Source organism: Rattus norvegicus, chromosome 8 (assembly GCF_036323735.1).
Source record: "Rattus norvegicus strain BN/NHsdMcwi chromosome 8, GRCr8, whole genome shotgun sequence".
NCBI classification, from domain to species: domain Eukaryota; kingdom Metazoa; phylum Chordata; class Mammalia; order Rodentia; family Muridae; genus Rattus; species Rattus norvegicus.
The window spans coordinates 122,511,441-122,534,444 of record NC_086026.1 but is presented as its reverse complement, the minus strand read 5'-3'; the positions used below and the strand labels follow the sequence as shown (position 1 = coordinate 122,534,444).

Here is a 23,004-nt window from a genome sequence, read left to right as displayed (position 1 = left end):
GGTCGAATATTCCCTATTACCCATATGCCATGGGTCTCTCGGGTCAGGGCCGAGGGATGGAGAATGGACAGCTGCTGGTGTGGTTAGGCTACCACTGCCCTACACCATGTGGTCCTCAGGAAGATGTTTTTCTAACTGGATAAAATTGTCATGGAGGGTCTTGGAGCTGAGTTCACTACGAGCAAAAAAGTAACTGTGAGGCTTTATTGTCATTTTGGCTAGTTACCTCATCGTTATGGTCTGTATGTGCTCGGTCCAGGGAGTGGCACTGTTAGAAGGTGCACTGTTGGAGTGGGTGTGGCCTTGTTGGAGTGGGTGTGGCCTTGTTGGAGTGGGTGTGTCACTGTAGGTGTGGGCTTTAAGACCCTCATCCTGGCTGCCTGGAAGTCAGTCTTCCACTAACAACCTGCAGATGAAGATGTAGAACTCTCAGCTCCTGCTCCATGCCTGCCTGGATGTTGCCATGCTCCCACCTTGATGATAATGGACTGAATCTGTAAGCCAGTCCCAATTAAATGTTGTCCTTATAAGAGTTGCCTTGGTCGGGGTTGGGGATTTAGCTCAGTGGTAGAGCACTTGCCTAGCAAGCGCAAGGCCCTGGGTTCGTCCCCAGCTCCAAAAAAAAGAAAAGGGAAAAAAAAAAAAGAGTTGCCTTGGTCATGGTGTCTGTTCACAGCAGTAAAACCCTAACTAAGACAATCATCAAAACGGCAACAGTCATGTGACATGGCCACCATCTTGGTTAGTCACATTTTCAAGAGGAGGAAGGCCATGTCATTTTACCACTGTGAGGTATCAAGTGTAAAGTTCTCTGTGTAGGAACTTGCATCTACAATATATGAAAGATGCATAGAAACGAACAGGACAAATAATTTAAGAAAAGTCATGGGACTGAGTAAGCACTTCCTTAGGACTAGAGATGGCTCAGTGGTCAGAGGACTCGCCGACCTTCCCTAGGACCTGAGTTCAGTTCTTAGCACTGAACTTGAGGCTTTCAATTGCCTCCAACTCTGGCTCCTGGGCATCTGACCCCCTCTTCTAATTTCCATATGTTATGGCGCTGAAAACCAGGAGCCAACACCAAGATGCTGCAAGGCAAAGTTTGATCTTTAAGCTAGGCCAGACTTACATGCTCCTTTGGCAGGAAAATGAAGCAGCACAAACCAGAAGCAAGAGGACCCTTTTGTAACAAGCGAGCAAGTGATTAAAAAAAAAAAAAAACAACCCAGATTCTCACAGTTATTTTTATGATGGTGGGGAAGGTATATTTTACAAGTTTGTGGTCAGTTAACAAATCGTGAAACATTTTATGGCCAATCAATTCTTGGGACAACGAAAACAATTTACAATGTGTAATTCACAAGGGTATTGACAAAGAACCCATTTAAAAAGCAAACAAACAAGGGGACCACTAGCTAAGGGCACGATCAAAGTCCGACAATGTTTAACTAAAAGAAAAATGGAGCCAACAGTCCCTTAACCTACAGTGCCTGAACATGTGTGCACGAAAATCACACACAGACTACATGCACATAGACACATAATTCTAAAAGCTTTTTAAAAAGAAGATAAAATGGTCATCATGGAGACTGACAAAAGTGCTCAACATGTTTAGCCATCAAGGAAATAAGCAAACCCACACATAGTGGGAGACACCACTGACAGGAATCAGGACGGTGGTAATGGAAAGGTCAGGGTGGAGGAAGAGACTGAAGATCACTTTCACTTTCGGCTTTGTGATGAGTTCAAGGCCAGCCTTCGATGCACTTGACCCTGTCTCCAATCAAATAGAAAAAGTAAAAAAACCAAAGGAACCCGCTGATTGAATAGTCGGTGTATGAGGTATACACATATAACATGTTTGTATGTGTACATGGCATGCATGTGCAGGACAGAGGTTGATATCAGGTCTCTTCCTCAGTTACTTTCCACCTTATTAATTGGCATGCATTTCCTTTGTGTGCACAGACAGAAGTCAGAGGACAAGTTGGGGATGTCTGGTCTTTCTTTCGCCATTTGTTCCCTGGGTCTTGAGCTCAGGTTACCTTTGACTGTCACTATGGCAGTGGGTAGAACCACCTGGACATCGGGCTGGATTGTGTTAATCGGTGGGAAGACCAGTGTGTTGTGAGAGACAACGTGCTCTGGACAGGGGGGGTCCTGAACTGTGTGAGAAGGGAGACATCTTGATGAGCGCCAGCGTGCAGGTATTAATTAGTTGCTTTGACTGCTGTTGTTATAGAACTAGCTGCTTCAATTCTGCTACCTTGACTTCCCCACAAGGATAGACTGCGACATGGAATTGGGAGGGAAAATAAACCCGTTCTCCCCTATGCTGCCTTTGTCAGGGTATTCTATCACAACAACAGAAAAGAAACAAAGGTGCCTGGGTAACAGGAACCCCCTGGATGGCGGGAAAGAGAGGGTGTCTTGTCATCCGGGGTTTAGGTATTGTTGAAGCTTGGCCAACCCAAGAGTTGCATTTCCATGCAGGGTTAGGACACTGTGGCATGAGCGTCCCTCACAAACCCAGACAAGCATACGTCATCCTCTTGGCCCAGCAAAATGTGTACCCGGCCTTCCCACCCCACATCACTCCTTACCAAGGTCACTTACCCTCCTTCTCCTCCTGGGGAGATTCTGTTCTGCTTGTCTCAGTGTTTAGAAACAATGCTGGCCTTTCTGTTGGGGAAGGAGGAGGATGTTGATGCCAGGGAGCGTCAGCTGTTCCTTTAGAGCCACAGCTCCAGAGACTGCAGAAGTCTAAGACAATCTTGGTCATGCTAATCTTTCTACGTGTTCCTGGGCCTCTGCTCCCCCTTGTGGTTCAGGGGATATAGGACACACAACAAGAAGAATTTTCGCTGTTACTAAGATCTCTTAAGTACTGGTAAAAAGATGAACACCAATGGTTCAGGCTCTGAGATCAACAATTGATAAATAGGACCTGATGAAACTGAAAAGCTTCTATAAGGCAAAGGACAGTGTCATTGGACAAAACGGAAGCCTACAGATTGGGAAAGGATCTTCACCAACCCAACAACTGACAGAGGGCTAATATCCAAAATTTTAAAGAATTCAAGTAATTAGACAACAACAGCCTAAATAACCCAATTAAAAATGGGGTACAGAGCTAAACAGAGAATTCTCAACAGAGATGGCTGTGAAGCACTTAAAGAAATGTCCTTAGTCATCAGAGAAATGCAAATCAAAACAACTCTGAGATTCTATCTTACGCCCGTCAGAGTGACTAAGATCAAAAACTCAAGTGATAGCCCACGAGGATGCAGAGTAAGAGGAAAGCACCTTCATTGCTGGTAGGAGTGCAAACTTGTACAGCCACTCTGGAAATCAATTTGTCAGTTTCTCAGAAAACCAGCTCTACACCAAGACCCAGTTACACCACTCCTGGGCCTATACCCAAACGATGCTTCACCCTTAAGGACACTTGCTCGACTGTGTTCATAGCAGCTTTGTTCATAGCCAGAAACTGGAAACAACCTGGACATCTCTCAACTGAAGAATAGGTAAATAGAATGTAGTATGTCTACACAGTGGAATACTACTCAGCTATGAAAAGCAAAGACATCAAGAACTTTGCAGGCAAATGGATGAAGCTTGAGACTATCACCCTGAGTGAGGCAACCCAGACCCAAAAGGACATGCATGGTATGTGCTCACCTATAAGTGGATATTAGCCATAAAATATAGGTACCATATCCACGCTCCACAGACCCAGAAGCTAAAGAAGAAAGGAACAAGTGAGGATGCTTGAATCTCACTTAGAAGGGGGAATAAAATAGTCATAAGAGGCAGATGGATGGAGGGAGGGACCTGGGTGAGAGAGGAGATGGGGAGGGGATTAGGAGTGAGGAGGGACAGGAGAGATGGCCAGATGGCCATGAGAATGAATGGAAATCTGCAACTGTCAGGGGGGTGGGAAGGTGGGGAGCATCTCAAGGATCTGTCAGAGACCTGGGATAAGGGAGGCACCCAAGAATCAATGGGGATGACCTTAGTGTGCCTCACAGCATTGGGGATATGGATCCTGAAGGGGCCACCTCCTGTGACCAGGCAGGAACCCTGGGGGAGCTATAAGGTCACCAGCCCACCCACAAGGCTTTTGCCCCAAAACTCACCCTGTCCACAAGAAATTCAGGGGTGGAATGGAGCAGAGACTGAGGGCAATAACTGGCCCAACTTCAGACCCATCCCAAGGGCAAGCACCAACCCCTGACACTATTAATGATGCTCTGTTATGCACGGAGACAGAAGCTAGCATGGCTGTCCTCTAATCCTCTAAAGGGCTCCACTTAGCAGCTGACTCAGATGGATGCAGAGACCCACAGTCAAACAGTGAATGGAGCTTGGGGACTCTTATATGGAAGAGCTGGGGGAAGGATTGAGGGGACAGGAACTCCACAGGAAGACCAACAGAGTCAACTCACCTGGGCCCTTGAGGATCCCAGAGACTGAACCACCAACCAAAGCGCATACATGGGCTGCACCTAGGCCTCCCTGCACATAGGTAGTAGATGTGCAGCTCAGTCTTCATGTGGGTCCCGAACAGCTGGAGCGGGGTGGGGGGGTATTCCTAAAGCTGCCGCCTCTCCGTGGAATATGTTCTTCTAGCTGGGCTGCCTTGTTTGGCCTCAGTGGGAGAGAATGTGCCAAGCCCTGAAGAGACTCGATGTCTCACTTTCTCAGAGGAGAAGGGAAGGGGGATGGGGGCAGGATTGTGGGAGGGGGGACTGGAGTGGGAGGCAGTGGTCAGGATGTAAAATGAATAAATAAAAATAAATAAAAAATCATTACCGAGATGGGTGGGTGTGGCCTATGATCCCAGCACCCCTGTGGAGGCAGGAGGATCAAAGATTGGGGGTTATTTGCCAATGCAGAGCAATTCCCAGGCCCTCCTTGGCTACCTAGAGAAACTTTGTATCAATCTTACTTTCCCAAGGGATAATCAAATGGATTGGCTTTTTAAAGTTAGTTTTTTTTTTTTTTGGTTCTTTTTTCGGAGCTGGGGACCGAACCCAGGGCCTTGTGCTTCCTAGGTAAGTGCTCTACCACTGAGCTAAATCCCCAGCCCCTAAAGTTAGTTTTAAAAATCAGAATGTTTTGATGCTTGTGGGGATCTATGAGAGAAGCCAGATGCTGCAGGAGTTCCCCTCCTAGGTCTAGGGTCACAGTACCCCTTTGTGAATTCATGCCTGACTCTGTGATAGGCATGTTTTAAGTGCCTCCTTTCAATCTGGTCCCAGTAGTACTTCAACTCTTCCTCTTGGCACTCCAGGTGCGCTTTCTCGTGGGCTTAGCTGGGCAATCACATTTTGACACTGGTTGATCTCTCAAAGCGGCAGGCCTTAGAGCTGCCCCAGCAGCACGACATGTGTCTTGCTGGAACACTTTGCAAACTGCAACTTCTTTTGTAATCTTGCTTCTGTGCCCTTGTCTCATCTCGACCTGCATCACCCCAAAGCAAGTAGAAGAGAACGCTTTTGGTGGTGCACCCTTTATGCCAGCATCTGGGAGGCAGAGGCAAGTGGTTCTCTGTGAGTTCGAAGCCAGCCTGGTCTACAGAGAGAGAGAGAGAGTTCTAGGACAGCCAGGGCTACACAGAGAATTTCTGACTCAAAACATATTTATTTTCATTTTGTGTGTATTGGTGTTTTGCCTGCATGCATGTCTGTGTATCACATGTACACTTAAATAAGGGTTCTCAAATGCTTTGATCTCCACCACCCCCCCCCCCGCCCCTTCTAGGCCACTATCTAAAGGCAGGGGAGAAAAGATGGTAAATAGGGGATCTTTAGACCTATTTAAAACTTGCTCTTGGGGTTGGGGATTTAGCTCAGTGGTAGAGCGCTTGCCTAGCAAGCACAAGGCCCTGGGTTCGGTCCTCAGCTCCGAAAAAAAAAAAAAAAACTTGCTCTTGGCGGGTGATTCCAGGGTGTCATCAGGATACCAACAGTTCAGTTCAAAGAGTGTCACCAAACACGAATCAGTGGCAGCAGTCAGATCCAGCCAGGCCTTTACCAGATAGGCACAAGTCCTCGGAAGCAACCAGACCCAGCTGAAATTCAAGGCAGTTCTCTGCTGTGCCTCTCTCAAGGAAGTGAAGATCACCAAAGACGTGAGATTGAGGAAGCGTTGCATGGCTAGCAGTGCGAGCATCCTGTCACTGTCTGTCGGGCCCTCCTTATACCTTATACACATCACGTGTCCTCTCAGGGGTTTGCTTCAGCATCACATGAGTCTGCTCCAGCAAAACACCATGTGAGTCTGCATTACATTACTCAACCAGAAACTTCCAGTTCAACACACACACATACGCACACGTACACCCTCCACACACACACCCCACATACCACACACATACACACCACATACCACACACACTCCACACCACCCACCCACCCACTCACACACACACACACCACACACACACTATACACATACAGACACACACACACCCTCACACCACACCACACACACACACCCCACACACCACACCACCCACCCACCCCCACACACACATACACACATACACACCACATATCACACCACATACACACCACATATCACACCACATACACACACAGACACACACATACACCACACAGACACACACATACACCACATATCACACCACACACACACACACACACACACTCACACTTTTCAAAAATACAATCAATCTTTAAAAAAATATAAACAGGTAGATCTGGTGAGATGGTTGAGCAGGTAATGCAGTTGTCTCCAAGCCCAATGACCCGAGTTTAATTCACAGAACTCACATAGCAGTAGAACTGAGTCCCCCAAGGTGTCCTTGACCTCCACAGGCCAGACTGAAGACCTGAGCTGGGCCAGAAAGATTCCTACAAGTCGTCCTTTGACACACACACACACACACACACACACACACACACACACACTCGTTTACTCGTTTCCCCCCGAATTAAAAAAGTAAATGCGGGCTGGGGATTTAGCTCAGTGGTAGAGTGCTTACCTAGGAAGCGTAAGGCCCTGGGTTCGGTCCCCAGCTCCGAAAAAAAAAAAAAGTAAATGCAAATGAATAAATAAAATAAACTTTCATAAAATAAATTTCATTGTTAATGAACAAATGTAATGTATAAAGCAAAAATATTACATGAAGATAAATATAAGATAAAAAAATGTATGATTTTACTTCCAAAGATTGTAATCAGCACAACCTCAGGGTAAATCCTGTTTCATAGTCTGTAAACACACACATTTAACTTTTTAAAACCGAGATACTACTGCACACACACCATTTTGTGACTTGCCGTTTTCTTAATGACCTCCAAGGCTTGCATGGCAACACAACTTCATCTTATCAAATATTCCATGCTTTCGTTCCTCCTTCAATTGTGCTGAAAGGTGTTTTATAGCTTGTCTGTTCAGAATAGGATCTGGGTCAGGCTGTAATGTCCCTTAGATTTTTTTTTTCCCCACACAGCCATTGTTTCTTCCAGGATGATACATTGTTGAAGCTTATACACCAGTTATCCTCCAGAATGGCACAGAATTTGTTATTTCACCTGTTGTATTTCTTATAAATGGTGTGTTTGGCACTGGAGAGGTGTTCAGCTGTTAAGAGCACCAGCTGCTCTTCCAGAGGACACAGGTTCAATTCCCAGCCCCCACCTGCAGCTCATCTTTCTGAAACTCCAGTTCTAGGGGATCTGATTCCTTCTTCTGACTTCAGGGGGCACCGGGAACAAACATGGCACACAGACATACATGCAGACATAACACACAGACATCAAAAAATAATAAAACAAATTAAAAAAATTGCGTGTTTGATGGGAAGGCTTGATGGATTCAAGTTAGTTTTGTTTGGAATGTTTCATAGATGATATTGTTCATCTACATCTGCTCCATCAGGAGTGCTGAGGTGGGTCAGCAGGTAAAGGTGCTTGCTGCCAATCATGACCAACTGAGTTCCATCCCTGAGACCCACATGGTTGACAGAACTGACTCCAGAAGTTGTCTTCTGCATACCTGTAAATAAATGAAAGATAAGAAAAAATATAAACATTAAAAATATCAGACTTGGGGTTGGGAATTTAGCCCAGCGGTAGAGCACTTGCCTAGCAAGCGCAAGGCCCTGGGTTCGGTCCCCAGCTCCAAAAAAAAAGAAAAGAAAAAAAAAATATCAGACTTGTCCTCTGGGTGGCCTTCAAAAAACGTTTTTTGTATGTGCATTTGGAAGCTGGTCCCAGAGGAGGCCACAAGAGGGCGATGGGTCACCTTGAGTTATAGGTGTTGAGCGCAGTGCCTGAAGAGGGTGCTGGGGTCCCAGCTCAGGCTCACAGGCAGAGCGGCAAACAATCTTTTTTTTTTTTTTTTTTTTTTTGGTTCTTTTTTTCGGAGCTGGGGACCGAACCCAGAGCCTTGCGCTTCCTAGGTAAGCGCTCTACCACTGAGCTAAATCCCCAGCCCCGCGGCAAACAATCTTTAACTGCTAATCTATTTCTCCAGTTACAGAGGGAGGCCTTTTTAAAATATAAAAATAAATTGCCTAAGTACCACTGAGCGTGCTAAACAGATTCTATACATTGACTACAAGTTCCATAATGAACTTGTCAACTTCCTTTCATTCTAGTCTCTACTTCCCTTTTAAGTTCTAGATATGGGACACACGAGCTTTAGTCTGGGGGGCTCTTTCCACTTAAGTCCTCTACACCCGTGCCCTGCTTAAATGTCAAGGCATCTTCTCAAACTGCGAGTATTCTTCTTCTGCGAGTTCATCTTCTGGAAGAATGTATCTTAAATTATCTCGCTTATGCTATGTTCTTATAAGAGACTCCCATCTGTGTCCTTACCTGGCTGACTGCACGAAGTAGACTTTGCCTACTTTGGACTGAAGAGCTGCACACACAGTGGACCTTCAACGGTACATCACAATACCCCCAGGGCCCCAGAGTCTGACTTCATACGAGAAAGCATAACAAAGGAGTATTTCACCACAGGGCAGAATATATTGATCTAAAAATTAATTTTAAGTACTAAAAAAGGGAAAAATATAGTTAATTAAAAATATTTAAAAAATAAAAGCAGAATTTAAAGACAAATTAAAAAATATCTTTGAGCCAGGTGGTAGTTAGTGCAAGCCTTTAATTCTTGCATTGGGGAGGCAGAGGCAGGAGGATCTCTGAGAGTTCGAGGCCGGCCTGGTCTGCAAGTGAGTTTCAAGACAGCAGGGGTACACAGAGAAGCCCTGTCTCGAACAAATCAAGCAGACCAAACCACAACAACCAAAAGAATCTTCTTGAAAGTTTAATCATCGCAGGAAGCTACTGCCTGATCGCACCGCGCAGGCGCCACACTGGCTAGACCAGGTGAGCGACGCTTTGGTGGCACGGTCACGTGACCGAGCGGCGCGCCCCTCTGACTGCGCCTGCGTGGGGGCTCCCGGAAGTGGCCGGCTCCAAGCGCTGGCGGCCCAGTCCGTCGGCCCGTCGGTCCGCTCGTCCGCTGCCGGTGCCGAGCGCGCCTAGGCCGTCGTCGCTGTCCCTTCGTCTGTCCGGCCCGAAGCGGCGGCCGGGCGCTCACCATGGCGTCGTTCATCTGGGTGCAGCTGAAGAAGACCTCGGAGGTGGACCTGGCCAAGCCGCTGGTCAAGTTCATCCAGCAGACGTACCCGAGCGGCGGCGAGGAGCAGGCCCAGTACTGCCGCGCGGCCGAGGAGCTCAGCAAGCTGCGGCGCTCGGCGCTCGGCCGCCCGCTGGACAAGCACGAGGGCGCGCTGGAGACGCTGCTGAGGTGGGCCCGGGTCGCGGGGCTTCCTCCCAGCTCCCTTTCCTATCCTCCCCTCCCAGCGTCCTTCCTTCCCAGCTCTGCTTCCTCCCTTCACAGCCTCGCTCCGTTTCCCTCTCCCCGCGCCTGGCCTCTCCACTCTGACTCAGGCCAGCGGCGTAGGTGTGGTCAGCATTCTTTCCTGGTGAGAGGACTCTCGTAACCCTGTCCTCCCTTCCGGGTGGCTTCTGTCACCTAGACGCCTTACCTGGGAGGACGTCTGCCATGTAATGGTCTGTCTGGTTACAGCTGTTTGACCGGTTTTCACTTTTTGGGTGTTATAACTGAAGTCTTCGTTTTACAATCCCTCTTCGTGACTTGATTGGGCCACGTCTAGATTTCCTAATAATAGTTATGTAAGGGAAGGGAGAGAATTGGCACACTGAACCAAATGTCGGTGACTTATTACATTGTTCACTTGAAATAAGTCATCCTATGTTCAAAATAATCAAGTGACAGATTGACAGTTGTAAAAGTTAGGAGCTACAGTCATTTGAACGAAAACTTGAATGACATAATAGACCACTCAGACTGGCTACTTAAACTCTTTTGACCCGGGGGGGGGTGTTGGGGGGATATGCACATGTGTAATACATTGGTTCTTTTTGCAATTGGTGAGAACCCCGGTACTTAATGATGAGAACATTTCCGTGGTAACTTATGATCCAATTTCCGGTAATCTGATCTTGTTTCATGCAAGAGACGCTGGTGGATTCGGGTGCAAGGTGCAGAAATTCTGGGAACCGTGATGACCAGAGACATCCCTTAGTTTTGTCATCATCTTAACCCCATGATGTTTCCTTCAGAGATGAGCTTTCTGTGCTGCGAGATGGCTGGCCGCTAACAGCCCTTAGCATAGGCATAACGGCTCCCAGCACTGAGTAAACTTTATCTGTTGACAGACAGCGGAGCCAGATTTCAAACAGTTCTCCCATTAGAGTTTTAAAGTGGATTTGCTTCAAAGTGCCTGGCTTTTGTAAAACAGGAGGGAAGTCAGCATAGTGCTTGTCCCTATGGGTGGTGTGTGTGGCCTGTGTGAGCTGCTGTCTCAAGGGCTCCATGCAACATTGTATCATTTGTTCCTCTAAGGCAGTGGTTGTCAACCCGTGAGTCACAGCCCCTTTGGGGTCGAATATCAGACACCCTAGGAGTCAGATATATACATTACCGTCCATGACAGTAGCAGAATTACAGTTAGGAAGCAGAGGGTAGCTAGTCGCTGGTGTCTGCTTGCTCTCGGAAGTACATAGCTCTTGTATCTGTCTCTCCAGGAGCAGCAGTTTTGCCTGTGGTCTAGTTAGCTTTGTGGCTCTCTCTCTTGGAGAGCTATAGCTGATCTTTTTGGAGTTTGCACCATGCTGGTCAGAAGCTTTTTGATTTCCACTGACTGATTGCTCTTCCCGTCACCTCCTATAACATGTTCTAAGGCAGCCATCTCATACCTCGTGATCATGTCAATGTGGAATATACCCGGTTTCTTCTCCCAACTAGCAACTCTGGTTTTGCTAGTGGACCTCAAGGAGGAAGAGGCTTGGGACAAAGGTTTCAGTATATTCTATGCAGTTATTCTTTCATATTTTCTTCTTTGCGTACTTTCTAGCAGGGGTCAGGATTAGGACTGATGGGTTGCCTGTTATTGTATGGCCTGCAGACAACACTTGGTTAGTTCTGAGTCTTGGTGGCCTAATGGTGTTCTGTGCTTACTCTGCGCTTTGCTTCAGTGCTTTTCCTGAGTTGGCTGGTGTGCCCACCAACCACGGCTATCTAGACTTACTGTGCTGCCACTCATATCATTGGTTACTCAGCTCAGCCATGCCTGGCTCCCCAGTGGACCCCCAGTCTGGGAGTTCACAGTTTCGTTCTCCTAGAGGAGAGGAGAGTGCACTAGAATTTGGGTATTGTTTGTTGCTGTGACAGACTACCAAGAAACACAAAGGGAGAAAAGTTTGTTATTGCTCATGATTTCAAAGGTTTTTGATCTGTGGCTGCTGGTTCAGTTGCTTTGTGCCTGGAGTGAGGCAGCCTGAGTGTGAGATGGCAGCTAGGAAGTTTCAGGGGATGGGGTACCCAGAGAGGAGATGTGCCCTCCAAAGGCATGCTGCCCGTGATCTTCATCCAGCGAAATGATACTTCCTAGTAGCCCATAGAACTCACCAGTGGATGAGCATTTCCTAATTCAGGCACCTCTCTAGAGTACCACTGGCAGGGGGCTAAGCCTTTAACAAGTCAGTCTTGGGGTGACACTGAATAGCCAAACTACAGCGGATGCTGGCTGTGTTGGCCACTTCCTGTCTCCTTTCCTGCAAACTGTCACATTTCAGAGAATGTATCTAGTTGACGAGACTTGACCAGCTGTGTGTCTTTAGGCTTGGGGTAGAGGTGGAGGCAGGGGCAGGGGCAGGGGCAGGGGCAGAAGTTTCTTTCTTGTACTTACACAGGTTTTGCATTTCCCTTTCACTAGCAGTCTAGAATATCCCTTTTCTGAAAAAGTTTATCCAGCTTGGCCTTACTGTGTGGCAGGTACGTCTTCAGGCCCTGTTGCTCCAGGCCTTGCTGTAGCCTCAGTAGGATCTAGTGAAGGCAGTATAGGCCCTGAGCCAGAGAGAAGGTAATTTATTGTCTTGGATGTATAATTTGTAGCCTGATGTTGAGCCCGAGAGTTGATTGGTGGCCAGATAATGCACAGCATCATTAAACATTCTGAACGTCACTTTAAGTATACTGGGGTTACTTTTTCGTTGCTATGATAAAGCACCATGCCAGAGGCAGCTTGGAAGGATTTATTTGAACCTATAGTTCTAGAGTAGTGGGTTTCAACCTGTGGGCGGTAACTTCTTTGGCAAACCACTATCTCCAAAAGTATTTACATTAAGATTCATGACAGTAGCAAAATGACAGTAACGAGGTAACATCAGAAATAGTTTTATGGTTGGGGTCACCACAGCCTGAGGAACTGTGGTAGAGGGTCTCAGCAATAGGAGGCTGGGAACCGCTGCTCTAGAAGGGTGAGTTTATCACCGTTATGTGGAAGCATCAGACAAGGCAGCTGGAGCAGCAAGCTGAGGGCTCACATCTTGAACCACAAGCTGGGACAGAGCACATAAGAAATGGTGAGAGGTTTTGAAGTCTCAAAGCCTACCCGGGAGACTTACTTCCTCCAGCAAAGCCACACCTCCCGGTCAACACCATCAGTGGGGACCAAGTGTTCAAATGCCTGAGACCATAGAGGACATCTCATTCACTATCACAACAGTAATCCCCCAAAGGTTTTAGTACTTAAAAATGTTTCCTAGGGATATGTAATCCAGCGTGTCTTTCCTAATCAGGAAGCTTGCTGACTTTATTTAATCTGTTTAATTCAAGTTTTGCTGGTACTCCATTGGTGAGGTTTACAGGTCCAGGGTCTGGCTTCCACCAGTGCATTGCTTCGGTTACGAATGCCTCTTTAATGTCCTTCAGTCCGAGTAGTTCTCCTCTTGTCATTTGAGCCTTGGCTTTCCTTCCCTTTTATGGTTGCTGGGAATCAAATGCAGGGGCTCAGCCATTCTACTCTCCACCTATGACTTTGGCATTTTTGAAGAACTCAGGCTAGTTTTTTTGTGAATGTCTCTTGATAAAGTGTTTTCTTCCCTTTTTTTCTTTTTTATAAAAAGACATGCTCTCTATGTAGCTCTGGCTGTTCTAGAACTTACTGTATAGACGAGGTTGGCTTTGAACTCACAGAAATCCTGAATGTTTTGACTGAAGGTATGTGCTACCATATCTGGCTCCTCTGGCCCCTTTGGTAAGGTTTTGTATCATTCCCTCGTGGCTTAGGTGTTTGTGCTAGGTGGACCGTGCTGTTTTCAGGGCATATTAGGGTGTGGTGCCTGCCATTCGATGACTTGGCTTTTTATGACTTGGTTGGGATACGTTTGGCAGGTCCTTGACCGTATAGTCGATGAGTAGGTTATATTCCTTAATAAACATTTGTAGAGAAACCACATCAAACTTTTATTATTACCGCTTTGTTCTGTTGAAGCTGGCCTCAAACTCTCTGTTCCTCCTGCCTCTGCCTCCCCAGAACTGTGATCACAGCTGCAGAGCACTTCCCCTAGCTCATAGCGATGACAGATTGTGTCCTGGGCTCTGTGTGTACAAGCTTTGACCATTGTTAGTGTCTACTGATGAATATCACCGCAGCCAGCCAGATAGGTACCTACCGTGGGAAAAGATTTACTACTTGTCATTACATGGTATGTGGCGCTAACTCCAGACACCTGCTTATTTACTTCACGACACTGTTCTTCTCCTCAGTGAATTGTGATTTGTCAGTGTGACTTATTTAGTGTGAGTGTGTTCATCAGGATGTGGTCGCATGTGTGCATCGGTCTGTGTGCTTGTGTGTACATTCATGTGGAGGCCAGAAGTCAACCTTGGATGCCATTCTTCTGGTGTATCCACTTGTTTATTTTCCTTAAAATTTGTCTGTCTGTCTGTCTGTCTGCCTATTTAACGCATATGGGTGTTTTGTCTGAGAATATGTCTGTGCATCACATTCATGCCTTGTGCCTGTGGAGACCAGAAGAGGACATCGGATGCCCTGAAACTGGAGTAAACGATGTCTGTGAGCCACCTTATGGGTGCTGAATCAAACCCAAGTCCTTTGGAAGATCTTCAGTACTCAGCTGTCGAGCCTCTCTCCTGACTTCCGCTCAGTTTTGAGACAGGGTCTCTCATTGATCTAAAGCTCATAGAGTAGGCTAGGCTGGACAGAGCTTCAGGGTACCTGTGCTGAGGTTATAAGTATGGGATCAAATTCTCCTATTTGCACAGCAAGCACTTTACTGACTGAGACATCTCCTCAACTCTTGTTAGATTATTCTTGGTGTGGCTACTAGGAGCTCCTTAAGACTAGTTTAGTTGCTTGTGGTTTGGTTGGCTTCACTCTTGGTTTTTCACATCCTCATCACTTTCTGGCCTGGTTCTTGTTTTCCATCCATTTCTTTCCAGTTAGTGTAGGAGATTATCTGGCCACTAAGTGTTCTTGTTCTGGTGAGGTGTCATTGCTTCAAGGCCCTCTCAGTGAATGTAATGTATTGTTCTTTTTGTAGTTGTTCTTGTTTATCTCTACAGTGTTAAGAAAATGAGTTCACATTGATACTTCCAGTCCAGTCCATAATTACAGTTTGTTCCAGCCCTGCCCCCTCCAGTATTTGGGATTCTTTCCTTTGATAGTGAGATAACTGGCCCCCATTAGCTTCTGTGTGCATTTAAGTACAGGCTCAGTTTGCTCAGTTTGCAGGCAAACATATTGTCATGCATGTTGCTCTCTGTCTCTCTTGCTTGCCTTCTTGAAACCTTCCCCGCAAGTATTCATTGGAAAGTTAGTCATGATGAAGGTGGTGGGGTATGGACAGGAATAAAGTGAAGGAGGAGGCCAGCCAGCAAGTCTAGCTTTGACCCTCTATCCTCCAGTTACTGGTTAAAGGCTCACCCTGAGTGTGGTGGCTTGGGTAAGGGTTGATTTACTGCATTATATGAAATACCGATTACTCTGTGAACCAAAGAACAAGAAGTGAGGACTTTGGGTTGGTGGACCTGAAATACATGTCATTTGTGAGCTTTTTGGGAGCTGTGTGTGTCAGTAATGATATGCCTAACCCGTCTGAAAGTCGATAGATGAGTTATTAATGGGTTGACTAGGGATGTGAACTTAGACATAGTGAACCTTTTTAAAATAGTGAGACAGGCTCTTACTATGTAACCACAGGTATTCTGGAACTTGCTGTGTAGAAAGAGCTGGCCTCACAGAGCTCTGCCTGCCTTTGCCTCCCCAGTGCTGGGATTAAAGGTGTGAGCTGTCATACAAGGCCAAACATAGCCATCTTAATAAAGTATTTTAAGAAATACAAAGTTTTCACGTAGGTGTTTGCTGACTTGTACTGAATAATGTGAGGTGAATATTTGTTCGTGGTGGTGAGGGTCCTTTTTCATTTTAGTCTAGCTCTTTAATGTGCATAATTTAGTGTGTGGTTTAAGGATTGCATCTAGTAACCTTAAAACAAATGATTAAGTTGGATTTGTGGGCCACTGTAATTGGGGACAAGTAGAGTCTTAGTAATAACCTATTACTGTGAAGAGATGCTGTGACCAAGGCAGCTCTTATTAACCATGGCTTGCTTGTAGTTTTAGTCCCTTATCAGCGTGGTGGGAAGTATTGCAGAAAGCAGGCAGCCGTGGTGCTGGAGAGGTGGCTAAGAGTTCGACATCCAGATCCACAGGCAGCCCGAAGAGAGACTGTGGCTGGCCTGGACTTTTGAAACCCCAACGTCTATCCCAGTGACACCACAGGGCCACTCCTCTTCCAACAAGGTTACACTTCCTAATCTCTGTCAAGTAGTGTCACTACTTAATGACCAAACATTCAAATCTATGAACCTATAAGAGCTGTTCTCATTTAAGCCACCAAAAATAGTTTTGGTTTATTCTTTTAATTTATTATTTTAATTTTATGTGTATGGGTGTTTTGCTTGCATGTATGTGGACCGTATGCATACCTAGTGCCCACAGAGACCAGAAGAGGATGTAGAGTCTAGAAGATCTGCTGGAACTGAAGTTAGAGATGGTTGTGAGCCACTAATTGTGTTCTGGATGGAACTCAGGTCCTTTGGAAGAGCAGCCAGTATTCTTAACCTCTGAGCCTTTTCTCCAGTCCCTCTCTCTCTGTCTATATATAAATATAGTTGGATTTATATAAATTCATCTCATTTTACTCTGCTAATAATTAGTCTTTCTATCTTTTTTTCTTTTAGATATTATGACCAGATTTGTTCTATTGAACCCAAGTTCCCATTTTCTGAAAATCAGGTAAGCTGTAAATTTTGCTATCAAATTGTGGTTGCAGATCACCCATTTCCTTCCCCTCTGAGTCTGTTTCATTGAAGTCAATGATGTGTCTTTACTATGTTTAGCCCTCTATGGCTGTTTTATATAAATCATAAGTTTTGAGTCTGTCTGATATGAATATTGTCCTTCTGAAGATTCTCCTGAGTTTTCTTCATGTCCTCAGTCAGTTTTGAAACTTGTATAGAGTGTTAGTCTGTATTTTATACTAATGGGATCTGTTCATAGATGAAAATAATCTGCTATTTTCACCCTTGACTTTTTTTTTTTTTTTTTTTTTGAGGAGGGTTGAGACAGGGTCTCTGGCTGTCCTGGAATTTACTATGTAAACCAGGGTAGCCTTGAACTCATGAGATCAGTCTGCCTCTGCTAGGATTAAAGGCCACCAAGTCTGGCAAAGCCTTTATTGTTTGTTTGCTTGGTTTTTGGTTTTGACACAGGGCTTCTTTGTGAATCTCTGACTGTCCTGGAACTAGTGCTGTAACCCAGGTGCCTGGCCTCTTCTTGTACTAATAGTTTTGCAGATGAAGTTATCATTTGTTGAGACTCCCTTTAAGGAAGTCCAGGGTGAAAGTGTGTGCATGTGTGGATGTGTTTGTGTGATGGCGGGAAAGGAGCCTGGAGTAGGTGAACTCAGAAGAGTCAAAGGCAGAAGCTGCTGGGAGCTTGGGGAATGGAGATGGGTGTGTGGTAGTTGTGTGTGTTAGGAAGTTATAATTCAGCTTAAAGATTTTTGTGTTGTATTTTGATGAATGATTTAAGTGAAACTAAGATCTTTCAAAGTTCCATATGGGTCAAACTTACTTTAGAATTAGGAAGAAAGCTAGGTGTGGTGGTTGCATGCCTTTGATCCCAGCACTTGGAAGGCAGAGGCAGGTGGATCTCTGTGAATTCAAAACCACCCTGGTCTACAGAGTTCAAGGATAGCCAAGGCTGTGCAGAGAAACTCTGTCTAGAAAAACAAAAAGAAGAGAGATAAGGAGAGTTGTAGCAGCTCCTCGTGCGCCCTCCCCCCCCTTTTTTTGGAACTGTCAATTGAACCTGTGGTTCCCAGACACTCTACCACAAGTTACATCCCCAGCCCTCTTTCTGCCTTTTATTTTTTTTTTTAAAGATTTACTTATTAAAGTATGTGGGTACACTGTATCTGTCCTCAGACACACCAGAAGAGGGCATCGGATCCCATTGCAGATGGTTGTGAGCCACCATGTGGTTGCTGGGAATTGAACTCAGGACCTCTGGAAGAGCAGTCAGTGCTCTTAACCACTGAGCCATCTCTCCAGCCCCCTCTTTCTGCCTTTTATTTTGAGGCAGGGCCCCACTAAATTGTGGAGGCTGGCTTCAATTTATGTAGCCCAGGTAGACCTTGAACTGTGATCTTCCTGCCTTCTGAGTAGCTGGGGTTGTAGGCCTGCACTCAGAGGCCCAGCTAGTCTTCTGTTAGGTGAAACTTTTGTTCTTCTCTATCATGTGTAGCTGACTCTCTACAAAGGAAGTATACTATATAACTATTACTCAGATCAAGAAATAAAATACTGCCTTATTGCATTTTCCCCCAAAAGCCATTGTCTTATGCCTTTAAAAAATATTTCATTAGTGTAAAATTTAAGCTTCACAGCTAGCATTTTGAGTGCTATTTCTAACTGTAGTAAGTTCATTAAGCTGTGTGGTCTTTGAGTCTGGTTAATTTTGATGTGCTATTTTTATTTATTTCCAAGTTTTTAAAAATAATGAAGCAAAATAAAAAATATGTATTTTAGGCCAAATGTGGTGTCATACACCTCTCACCCACACATAGGAGACAGATGTAGACAGATTTCTGTGGGTTTAAGACTAGCCTAGTTGTAGGGCTACATAGTGAAACCTTGCCTCACAAAACCCCCAAACGGACTGTATTTATTAGTGGTATGTGTATATATGATGTGTGTGGATGTAATGGTCTGCATGTGGAAGTCAGAGGTCACCTCTGGGAGTCAACTCTGTTCCCTCATCTTTGCATGAGTTCTAGGGCTTGACCTCATCTCGTAAGGACTGTGTGGCAAGCTCTGCCTCTGGTCCACCAGGAAACCTCACAGTGCTTTATTTCCTTTCCTTCTCTTTGTTCATAAAGACCACATAGAATAATGTTCTGAAATAACTTAGGTTTAGTACTTCACATGGGAAAAAAAGGTTCATAAGAAGGAAAGGGGTCGTTGGCTAGAGGTGGCAGCCACACAGGTTGGACTCTGTCCTCCTTACTGGAATTTCTTCAGGATTTAACCAAGTCCAAAGAGGTAATGTTTTGTTTCCTCTCCCTCATCCTAGATCTGCTTGACATTTACGTGGAAGGATGCTTTTGATAAAGGTTCCCTTTTTGGAGGATCTGTAAAATTGGGTATGTAATGGTTAATAAAAATTATAGACTTGATAAACATTTTTGCTGCTTTTAGATTTTTTTAAAAGTCTTCCTAGTAACTCCTTGTGAATACTGCAGTTTTTAAAAAAATCTCTTTTTCTTTTTTGACTTCACCTTCTAATCCAATGTAATTTCAAAATATTTGCAGAGCCCATGCCTTGCCAGACACTGTCCTAGTTACAAAGATGCATAAGGCAGTTGTGTCCACTTTCTTGTGAAGACAATTATCTCACTGAAATGTACTATGTACACATATGTATAGAATGCAGAATATGATGTTTTGTTCCATGAGAGACTACATGTATGATGGTGGTCACGTCTGATTGTTGTCTGGTGATGTTGTACCTGTCTTATTTCGTGTAACTATGTACATAACAACAAAGTGCTTAAAGGCTTATTTTTCACAATGTCTAGAAGTCATTGAGGTATGGCTGTAAAATCTCATGGGAGCCTGGATGAGCAAGAAGTTAACTTTACTTCTAGAAAGCAAGCACCGAGTTAGGTCTTGAAGGAGGAGTTTGTACAAGCATTATAACCACGGTCAGAAGGTGAAGGTGTTTAGATCAGTCAGCCTTAATTTCCTCATTTGAAAAATGGAAGCAGTATTTAGTTTATAGAGTTACTGTGTAGGTTAAAAGAGTGAAAACATTTAAAATCTTTAAATGTTTCATTTAAAAAAATGTTTGAGTGTTCATTAAGTATTAGCTATAATGAATGAATAATAAATAATAAATATTGTTACTATGTGTAAACTATATTTATATGCACACATATGATGCATATATTTTTATGAATGTTATATGTGTGTATTTTATATAGTAGATATACATTATATAAGATACAATATATGCTAATATTTTGTAATATATATATAATATGTACATAGATACACTTAAGTAAATATATGTGTAAACCTTTATAGGTGAGGAAGTAGGACTATTATATAATATTGTATACTATATGTTCTGTATAAAATGTGATCAGTGTGACAGTTACTATGGCGTAAACTGTAAGCTGACTGGGATTTTGAAGGCGATGGTGATGGAGCATAGATTGTAAGGAGTGTAAGGAGGTATAGATATCCTCTAGAATTTGCACCTTCCCTCTTTTCCTATTAATAGCCAGTTACTATCATACTGTGGACGGGGCTTCTTATGTATTATGGTACTGAATTCCCAGTAACAAAAATAAGGACAGACACTTTCATGGCTAGTTGAGTATATTAGCTTAGAAAAGTTAAGTGACTTGTGAAGGGTGTGTGGCTAGGATTTAAAGGAGCTGGGAGGGATGCAGAGAGCCTGCCTCTGAGACCAGGGGAGCAGACCACTGGGAGATCTGAGAGACGGTGAGTGAGACTAGGCAGTGTGGGTGCTCACAGAAGAATTGGCTTGGAAGAGCTTTTGCAAAGTGAAATTGACTGGCTTTGCTGCGTGTCAGAGGGAGGAGGAGGAGGAACAGCGGCTCGGCTGAGATTTGACTGGTCGGATCTTTAGTTTATGATAGATCTAATGTGGCTTTTCTGTTACCACCTCTGTGTAATCTTCTCTGACATCTGGAAATAGTAGATTTGAAGCTCAGAAGAGAGAGTTGTAGATTTGGTAACAGTTAATCATTAGTGGTAAAATTCATCCCCTCTGACTGATTATAGGCAAGAGCACATAAGAACCAGAACTGGAGTGAAGTTGACAGAAAGCATTTGGGCCGTGGAGGACCCAGGAAATGAAGTGTTCTCAGGTGGTGCTGTCCAGTGCTTCTGACACTTGGTTGTGTGTTAGAACAATCGGGGGACAGTCTAGTGTGTCGGTGCCACAGAAGGATTGATGGGTGGGACACGTGAGTGACCTGTCTCCAGCTGGCGGTTGTGCAGCCTGAGTTGGGTTGACTAAGTGGGGTTGAAACAGGTTGGTAGTGGAACGTCTGGAAGAATCGAGTGCTCTTCAGCAGTATCTTACTGCACACTTGCTGCTCGTGTGTCCACTTAGATGAGTAAGTTTCCATGCTGACATGTATGTGGTGGCGTGTTAAACTGCCCATAGAGCACCGAGTTCAGTGACCTACACCATAAGGGCCCTTTGCGTTGGGCTGCTAGGGATACTTGTAAAGAGCCTCTTCCCACTCCTCCCTGGGGCTCGCTTCCATGCCACAGGCTGAACCACATGCAGTGGGCGTCTGTGAAAAGATGTGTGCGAGTAGGAGTGTGCCCATAGTTATTGTGCAAACAGAAAAGTTTATTTCTAAGAGGTATGATAGTGGGTGATTTTAATTTTCCTTTCTTTTGTAATTGTAGTTAGTTTTTTTAGCTGTTGCTTGAACTTTAGAGAACAGTTATTATTTATCACTAGTTCTTTCCTTAACGCACACTTAGTAGAAGGAGAGAATAGTCAGTGCTTTCAAAAGCTGGTTTCAGGTTAGATGCTATAGGAGAAAAGTAATCAGAAATCTCTCAGATATGAAATAGTATGAAAATAAAATGGCAGACGACAGCCTGGGGTAATGATAGTTATGAGAAATTCAACAGCATTTATTGCTGGTCCATTCAGTTGTAACACTTAATTCTTCAGCTCTTGGAAGTTTTAAAAAATATTTCTTTGATCTCCCCAATCTGCCTCTCGGATTCTTTATTTCTCAGATGTTGATGGTTCTGAGTCCAGGCACACCGTCTACATTTTTTTTTTTTTTTAAAAGAAAATGCTAGTATGGGGCCGGAGAGATGGCTCAGCAGTTAAGAGCACTGACTGCTCTTCCAGAGGTCCTGAGTTCAAATTCCAGCAACCACATGGTGGCTCACAACCATCTGTAATGAGATCTGATGCCCTCTTTTGAGATGCAGGTGTGCATGTAGATACAGCACTCATACATAGAATCAATAAATAAATCTAAAAACAAAAAAGAAAATGTTAGTACCAATAACCTAGAAAACATCCTGCTTGGATTTTGTCCTGGCTACTACTCTGTAGCCCTAGGTCTTGGGAAGGGAAGGCAGGATGATGAGTAGCTTGGCCTTGGCTATCTAGAGTGCTTGGCAGCCTGGGTACCGAGTGTGTAAGGTGACAGCAGCCATAACCCTGTACTGTTGGATGCATCTTCTGCCTTCAGCTTTACTGCCTTAGAGTTTCTTTCAGGATGCCAGCTCTGATCTTTGACTTCTGGAGTTTTCTACACTTATTCTGGGCTCACTTTTTAATTGCCTTTGTTTTGAGATAGTAGTGCCTTATGAGAAGCCATGATCCACCTGCCTCCGTTTCCCAAAATGCTGGGATGCAGGTGTGCACCTCCCCACTTCCTTGAGCATTCATTCTTCTTTAGGACCCTCACACTATTTACTCTCGGTGTTACCTTGCTTCTATGCTCTTATTTAGAATTCAGTTGGCACAGTTAGTGTGTCTGCTGAGTAAGGAGGGTTGGGGACAAGTAGAGAACTGGCTGCCTTTGGAGAGATGCTGACTACTTCATGGTCCTCCTGTGTAGAGAGCTGTTATCCCTCTGGTTTGCTGTGATGGGTTTGCAGTGTTCTGTGTAGGCAGCCCTCTGAGAGTTTGACCTGATGATCAGTGTCTGGTAAACTATATATAAGATGTTGAATTACACTGTGATTAAATTTTACAAATAACTGAGCTATCGTAGATTAAAAGAATTGCTTTAAATTTTGATAAAATACACAGTCTACTGTCTTAATCATGGTAAGCATACAGTTCCAAATCGTATTAATCATTCTTACTGTTCTAGTTAGGGTTATTATTGCTGTGGTGAAACACCAAAGAAATTTGGAGAGGAAAGAGTTTATTTGGCTTATATTTCCAGGTAACAAGCCATCACAGAGGGAAGTCAGGATAGAAACCTGGAGGGAGGAGCTGATGCAGAGGCCGTAGAAGGGTGCTGCTTATTTGCTTGCTTCCCGT

General features: G+C 44.7%; 1 protein-coding gene and 1 long non-coding RNA gene across 5 annotated transcripts in view; one reads left to right on the top strand and one right to left on the bottom strand.

Moving 5' to 3' along the window:
- Positions 1-1,230: 1,230 nt before the first annotated feature.
- LOC100910424 (uncharacterized) lies at positions 1,231-10,352 on the bottom strand. Of its 3 annotated transcripts, none has more exons than XR_010054496.1 (3): positions 10,034-10,352; positions 8,853-8,958; positions 1,231-8,028 (listed from the first exon to the last, which is right to left on the bottom strand). It is a non-coding gene; the product is annotated as an uncharacterized LOC100910424 (long non-coding RNA). The 3 variants fall into 3 exon arrangements; XR_594153.4 differs by lacking the exon at positions 10,034-10,352 and having other exon boundaries at positions 1,231-6,259; positions 7,013-8,028; positions 8,853-8,990; XR_010054495.1 differs by lacking the exon at positions 10,034-10,352 and having other exon boundaries at positions 8,853-8,990.
- The window catches only part of Pdcd6ip (programmed cell death 6 interacting protein), a 55,771-nt gene continuing 42,218 nt past the window's right edge, over positions 9,452-23,004 (top strand). The window contains exons 1-3 of one of the 2 annotated variants that reach the window (NM_001029910.3): positions 9,452-9,792; positions 16,620-16,674; positions 19,015-19,084. In NM_001029910.3, the coding sequence (NP_001025081.2) occupies positions 9,584-9,792; positions 16,620-16,674; positions 19,015-19,084 (334 nt within the window). In that variant the 5' untranslated portion in view covers positions 9,452-9,583. The remainder of the gene's footprint in view (positions 9,793-16,619; positions 16,675-19,014; positions 19,085-23,004) is intronic. The other variant, XM_006243997.4, reaches the window with a different exon arrangement.